Source organism: Palaemon carinicauda, chromosome 42 (genome assembly GCF_036898095.1).
Source record: "Palaemon carinicauda isolate YSFRI2023 chromosome 42, ASM3689809v2, whole genome shotgun sequence".
NCBI classification, from domain to species: Eukaryota; Metazoa; Arthropoda; class Malacostraca; order Decapoda; family Palaemonidae; genus Palaemon; species Palaemon carinicauda.
This window is the reverse complement of record NC_090766.1, coordinates 27,097,906-27,112,261: the sequence shown is the minus strand read 5'-3', so window position 1 is coordinate 27,112,261 and position 14,356 is coordinate 27,097,906. Positions and strand designations below refer to the sequence as shown.

The window sequence follows — 14,356 nt, the reverse complement described above, 5'->3', positions numbered from 1 at the left end:
TATGATGTAGTTTTCAATATTAAACTTACCCGATAATCATGTAGCTGTCAACTCCGTTGCCCGACAGAATTCTATGGAGGGATACGCCAGCTATCACAATACTAGAAGGGGGTGTATTTACCAGCGCCACCTGTGGCCAGGTACTCAAGTACTTCTTGTTGACACCTCCTCAATTATTCCTCTGTCGTGCTTCCGGCAAGACGTTCTGGGATACGCTTATGTTCTTGGAGTATTTTCACGACTTTGGTGAAGTATTTCTCTTTGATTTCGGCTGTCGCTTTACTGGAAACTTCTATATTAGCTTAGTTAGCTTTTGGAATTAATTTGATTAATTATGGTGACGAAGAGAGTATGAACTCTCGTTCACCTTTCAATGGCCGACCCTTCCCTTAGACGGAAGTGTTGGTGTCTAAGAGAGTATAGACTCTCTTTCTTAATTTTGCTTAACAAAAGTTATAGATTTATTTTATATCTCTCCGCCTCTTATAGGCCTCTTCGATTAATTTCTTTTTTTTATAAACTTATTAAAATTAATTTTTATATTTGTTTATATTCGACCTTCCTAATAGTAGGCGGTCTTTTCTTGGTACCGAAGTTAATTAACATTGAGCCCGTCTTTTCGGTTTTACCTGTTAACATATTATGCTATTTCCGCCACAGAGTTTGAAAGAATTTCTTTGATAGTCTCGTACTGTTTTCAAAGTTGAACTAACGTTTTGTTTTGTCTCTGCAGTTGTTGACGTTCAGAACGTTCAACTTGCACTCTATCGTTACGATAGAGAAAGAATGTTCACGGTTTCACGTTGCAGTAAGAGTAACCGTGTCTAGCGTTTTGTTCATTCTTTCTTAACTTAATGGTTTTGATCCTAATAAAGGAACTTTTCAGTTTTTTCCTTTAACAATAATATGTTTTAACGATATATATGATTGGGCTCTTCTCTCAGGTTCTAAGTCAAGAGAGAGAGAGAGAGAGAGAGATAGAGACGGAGGGAGAAAGAGGATAAACGTTTCATTCAAGCCTGCCAGGCGTACGAGTAACGTCGTTATCGTTTTTGCTCTTCTCCCTAGTCTCTTTAGGGGAAGAAACTAAACGTTTCTAGAGTGATCTAGTGTTTAGTCTCTTTCCAGCCACTGAATTATCTTTCATTAGATTTTTCTGTTACATTGTAATTCTGTTTTCGCAATTACTAACTTTTGAGAAAGGATAGAATTGCGTGTTTCAGGTACAAACCACTTAAAGTTTCGAGTTCAGTGAAATAAGTGCAAACAGAAATCAAAGTGATAAGTGATTAGCGCAAAGTATGTCAGTGTTGTGCGTGAGGGTACTTTTGTGCGCGCCAGTCGTCCTCTCAGTCCGGGACCTCTTGCAAGCTCCCAAGCCCAGGGGAGAAGCAATGTCGAAGGGCAGAAGGGTTCAGCAGGCCTTGATCGGCGCACAGAAGTATCCTCGGTGGTTGTGGGCGTGTCTTACCGAGACCGTCACTCCCACCTGCAGACGATTGAGCCCTTATTTTGCTCGTCTGCAGAAGAAATTTAGGGGAGAAAACGCTGGTCTCAGGTCTCAAGACCTCTTAAACGTAAAGTCCAGACCTATGCCAGACGTACGAAGTTAGAGTTCAACAACCCGGATGCAGTCATTGGGTTAGCTCTGACTCTCCTCAGTCATCAGTTGAATGCACTCCGCCTAAGAGGAGTAAGGTTCTGCCACAACAGAGCTCGACTGTTAAGGCTTTACCTCAGCCTACTGTAGTTTCTGCCGACCCCAAGTGGACTCTACTACAGTCCATGCAAGCACTGCTTTCGGACTTGATGCGTGAGTGTCGGGCTGAGAGTGTTGCGCCTCCGCCTCCGCCTACACTCCCTCCGCCTATGCTCGCTCCGCCTGATCGCAGTACCACCTGCCAGGCGTACGATGTTGTGGACTCTACTACAGTCCATGCAAGCACAGCTTTCGGACTTGATGCGTGAGTGTCGGGCTGAGAGTGTTGCTCCTCCGCCTCCGCCTACACTCCCTCCGCCTACACTCGCTCCGCCTGATCGCAGTACCACCTGCCAGGCGTACGATGTTGTGGACTCTACTACAGTCCATGCAAGCACAGCTTTCGGACTTGATGCGTGAGTGTCGGGCTGAGAGTGTTGCTCCTCCGCCTCCGCCTACACTCCCTCCGCCTACGCTCGCTCCGCCTGATCGCAGTACCACCTGCCAGGCGTACGATGTTGAGCCACGTGCTGAGTTTGCTGTTCCCAGTGGTGTTCAGCCTCCGCCTTCCTTAAGGCAACCTTTACAATGGGATCAGGAGGATTATACCTCTCTTCCTCCGCCTCCACTTGCTGCTCCACCAGTGATGCAACACTCGGTTGAGGTACAACAACCTCTCCCGTCCATGAGTCAGTCTCCTCAGCTCTCGCTGCAGCGAGCTCAACCCTCCACAAGGCAAGCACCACAACACCTTAGCCTTGCGCTTCAGGAGCCTCAGCTTACGAGACATTTACCTTGTTCTGCGCAGCCTCTTCCTCATCGCGCTCCGCTCACACCACAGGAACTGGAACTTGCTACTCCGCTTCCGCCAACCGCTCAGCAAGCGCAACCCTTGGGTTCAACCACTCATGCTAGGAGTCAGCCTCCTCCACCCATGCGCCTTCCTTCTGCTTGTCTTTTATTCAGCCTTTGCAGACTGAGCCTCAGGTGTTCCCTCAACAGAGTCTTGAAGAGGAAACCACAACTATTGTTGTTCCAGCTCGTTCTGACTCTGCTGTTCAGCATACCTTACCTCCATTTTCAAACCATGGCAAAAATATGAATCATGAGTTATGAATGTAAGGTAAACATTATGTTGATTTTTAAACCCCATGCAAGCATGCATAAAGCACTCTAGCACTGGTCATGGAATTTCTGAGAAATGTTAAACGCCATGCACACGCTCTGCTTTCCTTACAGCAGGCTCTGCTTACAGCAGGCTCTGCTTACTACATGCTCTGCATACAGCATGCTCTGCATACAACATGCTCTGCATACAGCATGCTCTGCATTCAGCATGCTCTGCATACAACATGCTCTGCATACAGCATGCTCTGCATTCAGCATGCTCTGCATACAACATGCTCTACATACAGCATGCTCTGCATACAGCATACTCTGCATACATCATGCTCTGCATACCTTACCGCATGCTTCTCAGTCACACATCTTGGGTTGTTGCCAACTCACTAGACTGTCAAGCAGTTTCATAACGTTGCCTTCTAGTCTGCTGCTTTTGCACCAGTGAACCCTCACTCAGAGAACTTAGCTTTTCTAGGATAAGGTCCCTGTAGATGAGAAAGTTCTTTTCTCCCTCCTTCTGATATTCCCTTGAGGACTTTGTCATTTGGAGGGAGCCTTTAGCTGCATAACCTCTTATGGACTTTTATTTAAGCATAACATGCTTCCAGGGAAGGTTATGGTTCCACTTCAGTCGCTAATCCCGTCTGTTACCACACCTGCTCCCATAGACCTTGAGCTGTGTTGCATGACATGCAGTCCAAGCTTAGTCCTTGTTAGAGGATTTTTTTTTTTTTTGTTTACGGAGTCAATGTGTCACGGGGAAGACGTTCAACAACCAACAGAAGTGACTTGTTGTGACGCAGTGCGGCAACCTCAGCAACCCGTTAAGGAGTTGTCTGTACGACCCAGACAGTCTAGACAGATTCGGGTTGTCACTGTACTTCCTCGCTTGCCCATGATTGACAGTTCACAGACTGTGCAGCAGTATCATGATCTTGTGTACGGCTCCGTCAGACGACTGGCTTTTAAGAGCTCCCACAAGTCGTCGCTGTCTGGAGATTTTCAAATGGACTATGGATCTGACCAAGGAACTGGGTCTCCTGGTCAATTTTGAGGAGTCTCAGCTCGTTCCATCCCAGACCATTGTCTCCTTGGGTATGGATCTTCAGAGTCGAGCTTTTCGGACTTTTCCGTCGGCCCCAAGGATCTTCCAAGCCCTAGAATGCATCCAGAGCATGCTGAGAAGGAACCGATGCTCAGTCAGGTAGTGGATGAGTCTAACAGGGACACTTTCATCGCTGGCCCTGTTCATCGTGTTAGGGAGACTCCACCTCCCCCCCCTTCAGTATCATCTAGCTGCTCACTGGATAAAGGACATGACGCTAGAGACGGTCTCAGTTCCTGTTTCCGAAGAGAGGAGGTCTTCTCTCGCGTGGTGTAAGAACAGCTTTCTTCTCAAGGAAGGCTACCTTTGGCTGTTCAGAAACACGACCGCCGTCTCCTCTCGGACGCATCAGACACGGGCTGGGGTGCGACTTTGGACGGACAAGAATGCTCGGGAACATGGAATCAGGAGCAAAGGACACTTCACATCATTTGCAAGAAGTTGTTGGCGGTTATTCTGGCCTTGATAAACTTCAAGTCCCTCCAGCTTAACAAAGTGGTGGAGGTGGACTCTGACAACACCACAGCCCTGGCTTACATCTTCAAGCAGGGAGGGACTCTTTCGTGGAAGTTGTTCTAGATCGCAAGGGACCTACTCATCTGGTCTTTAGATCGAAAGCTAACTGGTAACGAGGTTCATTCAGGGCGGTATGAATGTCATGGCAGATCACCTCAGACGGAAGGGTCAGGTCATCCCCACAGAGTGGACCCTTCTCAAGAATGTTTGCAACAGACTTTGGGCCCTGTGGGGTCAGCCAACCATAGATCTGTTCACTACCTCGATAACCTAGAGACTCCTGTTGTATTGTTCTCCGATTCCAGACCCAGCAGCAGTTCACGTGGATGTTTTTCTGCTGGATTGGTTCCATCTCGACCTGTATGCATTCCCGCCGTTCAAGATTGTCAACAGAGTACTTCAGAAGTTCTCCTCTCACTAAGGGACACGGCTGACGTTGGTTGGCTCCGCTCTGGTCCGCGAGAGAATGGTTCTTAGAGGTACTGCAATGGCTGGTCGACATTCCCAGGACTCTTCCTCTAGGAGTGAACCTTCTAAGTCTACCTCACGTAAAGAAGGTACACCCAATCCTCCACGCTCTTCGTCTGACTGCCTTCAGACTTTCGAAAGACTCTCAAGAGCTAGGGGCTTTTCGAAGGAGGCAGCCAGAGCGATTGCCAAAGCAAGGAGAACATCCACTCTCAGAATCTATCAGTCTCAAGGGGAAGTCTTCCGTAGCTGGTACAAGACCAATGCAGTTTCCTCAACCAGTACCACTGTAACCCAGATTGCTGACTTCCTGTTATATCTAAGGAAAGTAAGATCCCTTTCAGCTCCTACGATCAAGGGTTACAGAAGTATGTTGGCAGCGGTTTTCCGCCACAGAGGCTTGGATCTTTCCACCAACAAAGATCTACAGGACCTCCCTAGGTCTTTTGAGACCTCAAAGGAATGTCGGTTGTCCACTCCAGGCTGGAATCTAGACGTGGTCCTAAGGTTCCTTATGTCATCAAGATTTGAACCTCTCCAATCAGCCTCTTTTTAGGACCTCACATTAAAAACTCTTTTCCTCGTGTGCTTGACAACAGCTAAAAGAGTAAGTGAGATCCACGCCTTCAGCAGGATCATTGTTTTCACATCTGAAACGGCTACATGTTCCTTGCAGCTCGGTTTTTGCTAAACGAGCTTCCTTCACGTCCTTGGCCTAAGTCGTTCGAGATCCCAAGCCTGTCCAACTTGGTGGGGAATGATCTGAAAAGAGTACTTTGCCCAGTTAGAGCTCTTAGGTACTATCTAAAAAGGTCTTAACCTTTACAAGGACAATCAGAAGCCTTATAGTGTGCTATCAAGAAACCTTCTTTTCCAAGTTCTAAGAACTCAGTTTCTTACTATTCAGGCTTCTGATTAGAGAAACACATTCTCGTCTGAAGGAAGAAGACCTTGCTTTGCTGAAGGTAAGGACACATGAAGTGGGAGCTGTGGCTACTTCAGTGGCCTTCAAACAGAACCATTCTCTGCAGAGTGTTATGGATGCAACCTATTGGAGAAGCAAGTCAGTGTTCGCATCATTCTATCTCAAAGATGTCCAGTCTCTTTACGAGTACTACTACACCCTGGGACCATTCGTAGCAACGAATGCAGTAGTAGGCGAGGGCTCAGCCACTACATTCCCATAATCCCATATCCTTTTAACCTTTCTCTTGAATACTTTTTATGGGTTGTACGGTCGGCTAAGAAGCCTTCCACATCCTTGTTGATTTGGCGGGTGGTCAATTCTTTCTTGAGAAGCGCCGAGGTTAAAGGTTGTGATGAGGTCCTTTAGTATGGGTTGCAGCCCTGTATACTTTAGCACCTTTGAGTTGATTCAGCCTCCCAAGAGGAACGCTGCGCTCAGTAAGGAAGACGATCTTATTAAAGGCAGAGTAACGGTTCAAGTCGACTTCCTTACCAGGTACTTATTATTTCATTGTTATTGTGGATAACTGATTATATGAAATACGGGATACTTAGCTATCCTTTAGTCTTGTACACTGGTTTTTCACCCACCCCCCTGGGTGTGAATCAGCTACATGATTATCGGGTAAGTTTAATATTGAAAAATGTTATTTTTATTAGTAAAATAAATTTTTGAATATACTTACCCGATAATCATGATTTAATCGACCCTCCCTTCCTCCCCATAGAGAACCAGTGGACCGAGGAATAATTGAGGAGGTGTCAACAAGAAGTACTTGAGTACCTGGCCACAGGTGGCGCTGGTAAATACACCCCCTTCTAGTATTGTGATAGCTGGCGTATCCCTCCATAGAATTCTGTCGGGCAACGGAGTTGACAGCTACATGATTATCGGGTAAGTATATTCAAAAATTTATTTTACTAATAAAAATAACATTTTTAATAGTTCCTGCTGCTACCTCGGGTCACTTGGGTGACCACTGAGGTAGTGGCAGTAGGGGAGTGGTCATATGAAACTTTATTTGTGGTGGAAAACGGAGGTAGGTTGGCTGTGACGCCATAGCAGTACCAGCCAAGCTCGACTGACTCCCTCGTCAGGCAGGGAGGAATGATTAAAATAAAAATCTCCTTTTATTCTTTTATTTTGATGTCGTCTACCTCATAAAATTGGTGGAAGTTCCACAGTAGATAGAAAGAGATATATAAAAGAAGACAACTGTGTTGTAATCTTGTTGGCGTCAGTGAAAGTGAGCTAAGTGAAGGTGTAGTATTAGTCTTTGTCCGCAGTGTTTCGTGAGTTTTGGTAAATTTGCCCCTTTCTTTATATCTAGGTAAATTCTAATGCTTAATTTCTTTATTCATTAGTAAGAATAAGACATTGTAACAGTCTTTTTTTTTCTGGTTATCTAATTTTCTCTTCTTATCTTCCATTTTGCTTTGATTTTTAACACCATCTTTGATTACATAATATACACTTGACTTCATTTTATTGTTATAAAGTCATAGATTTCTCTGTCTGTTTTTCATTAGTAGCTTAACTCTACACAGATATTCTTTTCATTTAGAATGTTCTCTTTTATTTCAGGGATCGATTTGAGGAACTTATGGAATTTGCTCCTCATATCCATGCATTTTTGAACTCTCAGAAGAAAAATCATCATATATATGTCATCAATCAGGTAAATATGATACTTTTTTTATGAAATGCTCCATTCGTTGTTATAGAATGTATTAAGCAATGCTTTTTTGTTACCCCCGTCAACTAAGTTGGAAGGAGGTTATATTTTACCCCCTGTTTGGGTATGTGTTTGTTTGTGAACATCTTCCTGGCCACAATTTTGATCATAGAGTAATGAAACTTGCAGAGATTAACTTATGTAAAAAGCTAGGAATGATTAAATTTTGGAAGGTCAAAGTCACGGTCAAGCAAAATGTCCAATTCAGGTAATCAGTCATAAATTTGGATATCGTTGTCACAGAGACTTCAAACTTGGTTTATATTTGAGTGTATGAAAATCCACACCAATTAGTACATGTTAAGGTCAAAGTTCAAGGTAAAAGTTGAGCAAATGGTCGAGAAATAAGCTGCCCAGGCAGAGGTCTGCGCTCTACTGAGTTCCTCTTCAGTTCTGTATTAGTCCCGTTCCCATGATATTCTCTCCAGCTTTTGTCTGTGTCTGTGAGTGTGGCGTTCACATTTACCTTGTTTTTATTGATGTTTAAATACAGTATTGTGAAATTTTAATTTATTTTTATATCTGAATATAATTCTTGAAATCTTAAGATTGATATTTTGAGAGCCATCTCGTACTGTACTATTACTATGCTGTAAGCCAAGTCACAACCTTAGAATAGCAGAGTGCTATAGCCTCAAAGGCTTCAATAACAAAAGAAGCCTAGTGAAGAAAAGGGATATAAAGAGGAAAATAGAATAAGAGGAATAACAGGAAATAGTTTTAATTAAAAAATAGTTGTTCTGGCACATAAATAAACGCTTTACTATTTATAGGGGTATTACTTTTGGTGAAGCTGAAAGCCTAGCCAAAACAATTTTAGTGAGGGATAACTACCATCATCCGCTATTTAGCGGGTGGGGGGTAGGGTAATCCGGCTACCCCGCTCACTCACACCTGTCAGCTGAGTAACCACTTTTGCTTTTGGCTCGGTAAAGTGCAGATGTACCATCGCCCTCTCCCGTACTTTTTGACTTCCCTTGACTAATAATTTTTATTTTTATTTTTCTCATTGCAGGTGTGTGCGTGACTGCTGTCCTGGTATGCGGACGTGTCCTGATCCCGTGGGCCGCTCATGCTGTACCTTCATGTCTCCCGTTGAGACGGACCCTCACCTCCTGTGCCCGGCTTGCCAGGGCCATCAGTGTTCGAGGGACGATACCTGTGATGTGTGTCGGGAGTGGCCTGCCTCCCAGTGAGAGAGGTTCAGGCGTAGGAAGAAGAAGTCTAATGGTGATTCTTTGCCTTCGGGGTCTTCCTCGAAATTGAAAAAATCTTGAGCTTGTTCTATCCCTCAATCTCTTTTCGAAGCTGTTCCTCTGCCATGCCCTTCCGGGATACGGCCGAGTAGCAGCGCAGGGCTTGTGACTCCAGGTCAGCCTTGTGGGTTAGGTGATGGCGTTGACTCCCCTAGCAAGTCGGCTCCTTCCCTTCCCCCAGGGAGCGCCTGCTCTTTCTCTAATATTGCTTCCTTTTGGCCATCGCTGGGCATCGATGGTCCCCTCTCAAAGGAAGTTCTGTTCGAACTCCTTCATTTGGGAGCGGAAAGTAGGCGGTCATCTCCTTCTTCTGTGGAGGTTGAGCCTCCTTCTGTGGGCGCACGTGCTGCACCCCGTCGGTCAGGCCTTAAGTCTGCTTTCGATGCCGAGAATTTTGCTGACCCACCAGGGGCAGTGGCAGAGCATTCTCCGCGGCAGGCTTCCCCTTTGAGGGAACGAGTCTCTCGTTCGCGATTGTAGACCGCTACTGGCATCGGCGGTCCCTGTATGCTTACGGTTCTCCTTCAGGGGCGGAGGTAGAACCTTGCTCTAAGCAATATTCTAGGAGAACAAGCCTTCCCTAAGGGGGAGGTAGCTCTCGAGCTGGAGCTGTCTCCCCTTTGGGCGGAGTCAGCTTTATGTTCCTTTCCGGAGGTTCGTAGAGTGGAAGGTTTTGTGACCCCTCTCCATCCCGGACGTTCTCCTCCCCGGGCTGTGAGGAGACGTCTCTTTGAAGCTGCTGGTTTTCCTCATGTTGAGCCTTCGGGTCTCGTGACGATCACCCTTTGGGCTGGCGTGATCGTTGATTTTCATGCTCTAGTCATGTTGATCCTGCTGGTTCTCATGACCCTAGGAGTCCTTCGTGTCTTCGTCGTGCTCAACTTTCGGGTTCTCGCGACTTGGAACTTTCGGGTTCCAGTAACGTTGAGCCCTCAGGCTCTCGTAACGATGGTTATGTAGAGCCCTTGGGCTCTCATGCCATCAGTCACGCTGAACCTTCGGGTTCTCGTGGCAGGGAGATTTCGGTTTCCTGTTACGTTAACCTTTCAGAGTTCCTACGTGAAGACAAGCCACATTACTAATCTCTCTCACACAAGCTTCTGCAGGCTGCTATCAGTGTTTTACCCTGTATTGGCACTTGAATTTAACGAGAATACGGCTCCTATTACTTCGATCTCGGATCGAAGTAGAGAGAACCCCGGGTCATAGCCAAGGCCAGTTGGTAGGACTTCCTTCCTCCTAAGAGTAAGTCACCCCTATGAATAGCGAAGTGTTTGTATTTGCGCCGGAACAAATAACAAATTTGGATATAATTTGTATTTTTCCTAGCATACAAACCTGAAGCTATTCATACAAATTTGCCCGCCACCCTGTCCCCCAGAAGTCCTGCCAGAAAGCAAAAGTGGTTACTCAGCCAACAGGTGTGAGTGAGAGGGGGTAGCTGGACTACCCCACCTGCCACCCTCTAACTAGCAGATTGGGGTAGTTATCCTTCACTAAAATTATTTTCGCTAGTCTTTCAGCTTCACCGAAAGTAACACCCCTAAAAATAGCTTCAGGTTTGTATACTAGGAAAAATATGAATTATCTCCAAATTTGTTATTTTGAAGTAAGATAAAATCACTATTTCAGATAAATAAGTTACAAGTAAACCTTAAAATGAAACTTAATGTCAATCTAGTATTAACAAAGTCAGAACTTTTGAAGTTCCTAAAATCAATTATTTGATTAGGGAGATCATTCCAGAATTTGGTCACAGCAGGAATAAAACTTCTTGAATACCAAGTAGTATTGAACCATACTAAAGAAAGGCTAAGAATTAATGTTAATCACATACCTAGTATAGTCTAAGAGGATTTTAATGCAAAGGATGGTCATTATCATGAAAAACAAAATTTTGATAAAATCTTTTATCTCTATACTCTCCTGATGTTCAAATTGCTTCTCTCTTGAAGATTGGCTTATATTGACGTTTACCCCAAAACTGAATATTCCCCATTTTTGTTGCATTCTATTGACTTTGGTTTAGTCCAGCACTGAGTCGATCTAGCAGATAATGGCAAAAACCTTAGCCTGTGTTCTCTGTACATGCTTTGTCTTTCAGTCTGAAAGTTGGAACTAATTTCCTATGTGATATTGGAAAATTCTCATCTTTAGGCGGCCCATCGGAACTTCTCTAATAGAAGCCAGAGTCCCAAGGAGTCACATCCACATCTGAATTGAATTGACATCTTCTGAAACTTTTCTAACAAAAGAAGAAAAGACAATCTTTTTTTTTCAATAGGTAAACCCAAAAAAGAACTGTTGCTATTATCATTACCAAGTATAAAATCCTCCGAGTTGGAATCAATGGAAACTTTTCTAAATTGCCTGGGATTCCCAACCTTTAAGTTAACCTGACAACCCACACTTGTTGAATTGGAATCCTTTTCCAACAGAATCATGAAAAATAGCCAGTCATCCAGGTGTAAAAGAATCATTATTCCTAGAAATCTTGATTATGTAAAGATGGGGTTATCATCCTTGTCAAGACTTCTGAAGCAGCCCTGAGACTGAAACACAGGCATTTGAATTGGCAAACCTTTCAACCATTCACAATCCAAAGAAATTTCCTTGAATTGAGGTGAATAGTAATTTGAAAGTAGACATCTGGTAAGTTTATCAAAAACATCCAATTCCCTTCCTTATTGCCCCCAAGACCGTCGAGGGTGGTACCATTGAAAACTTGGCGAGAACTGTAAACTTGGTTAGATTTGAAACATCAAGTACCAGTCTTCAACCTTGTAATCCATTGGGAACTAGAAATAGTCTGGTGTATAAACCTGGAGCTTTGTTCAAACCTGTTCTCTGATATTTTTATCAAACAGTTTAACAATCTCTACTTTCAAAATCATGGCCTTTGTTAATTGGATAGATAACTAGGAAAAGGTATTGGTTCTATGGATAAGGGAGGATTGGAGGCCAGAGGAATTTGATAACCCACTGTAATCAACTATCCTTGTCTTCTCTGGATTTTCCCCTAAACTAAAAGTTTGCATCTGGAAATTTTAATCCCATAAGAGGAACAGTAAGATCTTCACATTCCTCACAATGATTATCTAAATCACAATATTCCCCCCTCCTTGCATGAGACAGAGTAAGGATCATGATTGCCCTGAACAATCTATAGAGAAATTACTAATAAATCCAAAAGACATCCCTTATACTGTAATCACTAATAACCTAAATAATACCTTTATAATGCTTTCACAATAAATCTGGAGGCAGCAAACACAGTGTTGACTTATCAAGTACAATTCGACGAGAAGCATGCACAGCGTACCCATGCCAAAGTTATGCCATTAACAGATAGATTGATTCAGTACTGTACTAGAGGCCTATTCTTATTGAAAGGAAAGAAAATGGGAAATTTTTAATTTGGGGTAAATGTCTATATAAGCCAAGCTTTGAGAGAGAAGCAATATGAACATTATGGGGGGGGGGTGTTTCATAGACATAAATCCTTTACAGCATGCAAAATGAGCTAATTGAACTATGTTGCCATATTTTGATATTCAAATCATGGATGAAGAATTTAATACGCCTTTAATTTTTATCCAGCATTTTAAGATGAGGTTCAGCTTCGAAGACAAGGCAGTAGAACAATATTCAAAACCTAGCAGTAAAAAATTAGAAATTTTTTCCAAGATAGACAGGCCATAAACATCTTTTAGATAATTCTTCAGCATATCCCTTTTTTCCAATTGAGGAAGTGAATTTGAAATTAAGAATGACACTTGAAATTTAAAATAAGCTCATGTACATAAAGAAATATTGTCTATGAGATCTGATGAAGAGGAGCAGATATCCTAGACCCCCTAACAGTTTTTCTTTGAGTTTTATTTGTGTTTAGCTTCATAATTTGCACCATGAGCTAATTTTAGTTAGATCTTTTAAGGTACAGTATTCACCAAAGTGAATATCGTCTTATTCACTGAGGTATGATGACTTGATCCAATTGTGAAATGGGTTTATTCTGATGAGTATTCTGACGGGAAACATTTTTCCCGAGTTGATGACTTGATTATTTTGTATGGTCGATTAGCATCTAGCAGAGTATAGAATAACTAGACTTTTGTATTTATAAAAATAAAAAATATCAAGATTTTTATTAATATGAAAAACGTGTTAATTTTTTTTTCCCATTTTATCACAGGTTGACAATCTCCGTTTCAATCGCGCATCACTTCTGAATGTTGGTTTCCTAGAGTCAGCTGTAGATTGTGATTATATTGCAATGCATGATGTGGATCTCTTGCCAATGAATCAAGCTCTCATTTATGATTTTCCACATGACGGTCCATTTCACGTGGCTGCGCCGCATCTCCATCCAAGATACCATTATCCAACATTCATTGGTGGTGTTCTACTTGTGAAAAGGTGAAGTGTGAAAATCTAGAAGTACATTATTCTTTATTCAAGGGTGATGGAAGGTTTGGGTTCTTTTCATATTTTTCCATTATAATTTCTTCCTACATGAATACATACAGAGCTTCAAAGAAGCCAGACAAACCTGGTGAGTATAGAAATAATTTTATTGCTAAAATCCCATTAATCATAAAAGAATTACAGTAGTACTTAAATACAATTTTTATTCATATTATTATAGTTTGTTCTTTGTCTGGACTTCATTCATTTTCATGGAGATTACAGCATTCTGAAATATTGTGTATGGAATTTTTATCCTAGATGTGTTATTTTCATTTTGGATTGTATTCCTTTCAGAGAAGATTTTCGTTTGGTTGATGGACTCAGCAATAAATACTGGGGGTGGGGACTCGAAGATGATGAATTCTTCGCTCGATTAAAGGAAGCAAATTTGCAGGTGCATCGGCCCGGAAATCTTACAACAGGCAATAAGGACACATTTAAGTAAGTATCTTCATGTAATAACTGTAGGTATTATTTCTATGAAACTCAACAGATGTTCATATTGCTTCCTCTCTAGAAGGTCAGTTTATAAACCTTTACCCCTATACAGTAATTTGAAAAAAATAGTTCCTATTTTCTTTCCTTTCAATAGACACATGTGTCTATTAAAGTACAGAAAGTCCTGAACTTATAAACTTGATACACTGTAGGTTCCAATAAGCTAGCTGTTTGTTGATAAAATTCTTTGGAAATGGAATTTTTTTAAATTTTGGCCCAAGGTAAGCTTCACCTAACTCGCATGCCTATGATTTCCAGCTGAAAAAGTCAACAAATATTCCCGTTTCATATTACTTATGTCGTATTGTATACTGCATTGAATTATATTATGTTGTTTTATTACATTCTCATTATGAACTTTTGATACAATATCTGAGATTTATGATTTCAGTTGGATGTATGTTTGTATCTCTTTAATATTTGTAAGTTGAGGAACTTCTATAATGAGACATTAAGGCAAGAAGGGAAGCACAGGGGTTTTTTTGTTATCCAGTTTTTCCGCCAACTTGGCAGTCGTAAG

At 42.5% G+C, this 14,356-nt stretch overlaps 1 protein-coding gene across 2 annotated transcripts in view; it reads left to right on the top strand.

Annotated features, from left to right (window-relative positions):
* The window catches only part of beta4GalT7 (beta-1,4-galactosyltransferase 7), an 89,075-nt gene that overhangs the window by 57,306 nt on the left and 17,413 nt on the right, over positions 1-14,356 (top strand). For both annotated transcript variants that reach the window (XM_068365372.1, XM_068365373.1), the window contains 3 exons: positions 7,462-7,555; positions 13,064-13,287; positions 13,633-13,779. In XM_068365372.1, the coding sequence (XP_068221473.1) occupies positions 7,462-7,555; positions 13,064-13,287; positions 13,633-13,779 (465 nt within the window). The remainder of the gene's footprint in view (positions 1-7,461; positions 7,556-13,063; positions 13,288-13,632; positions 13,780-14,356) is intronic.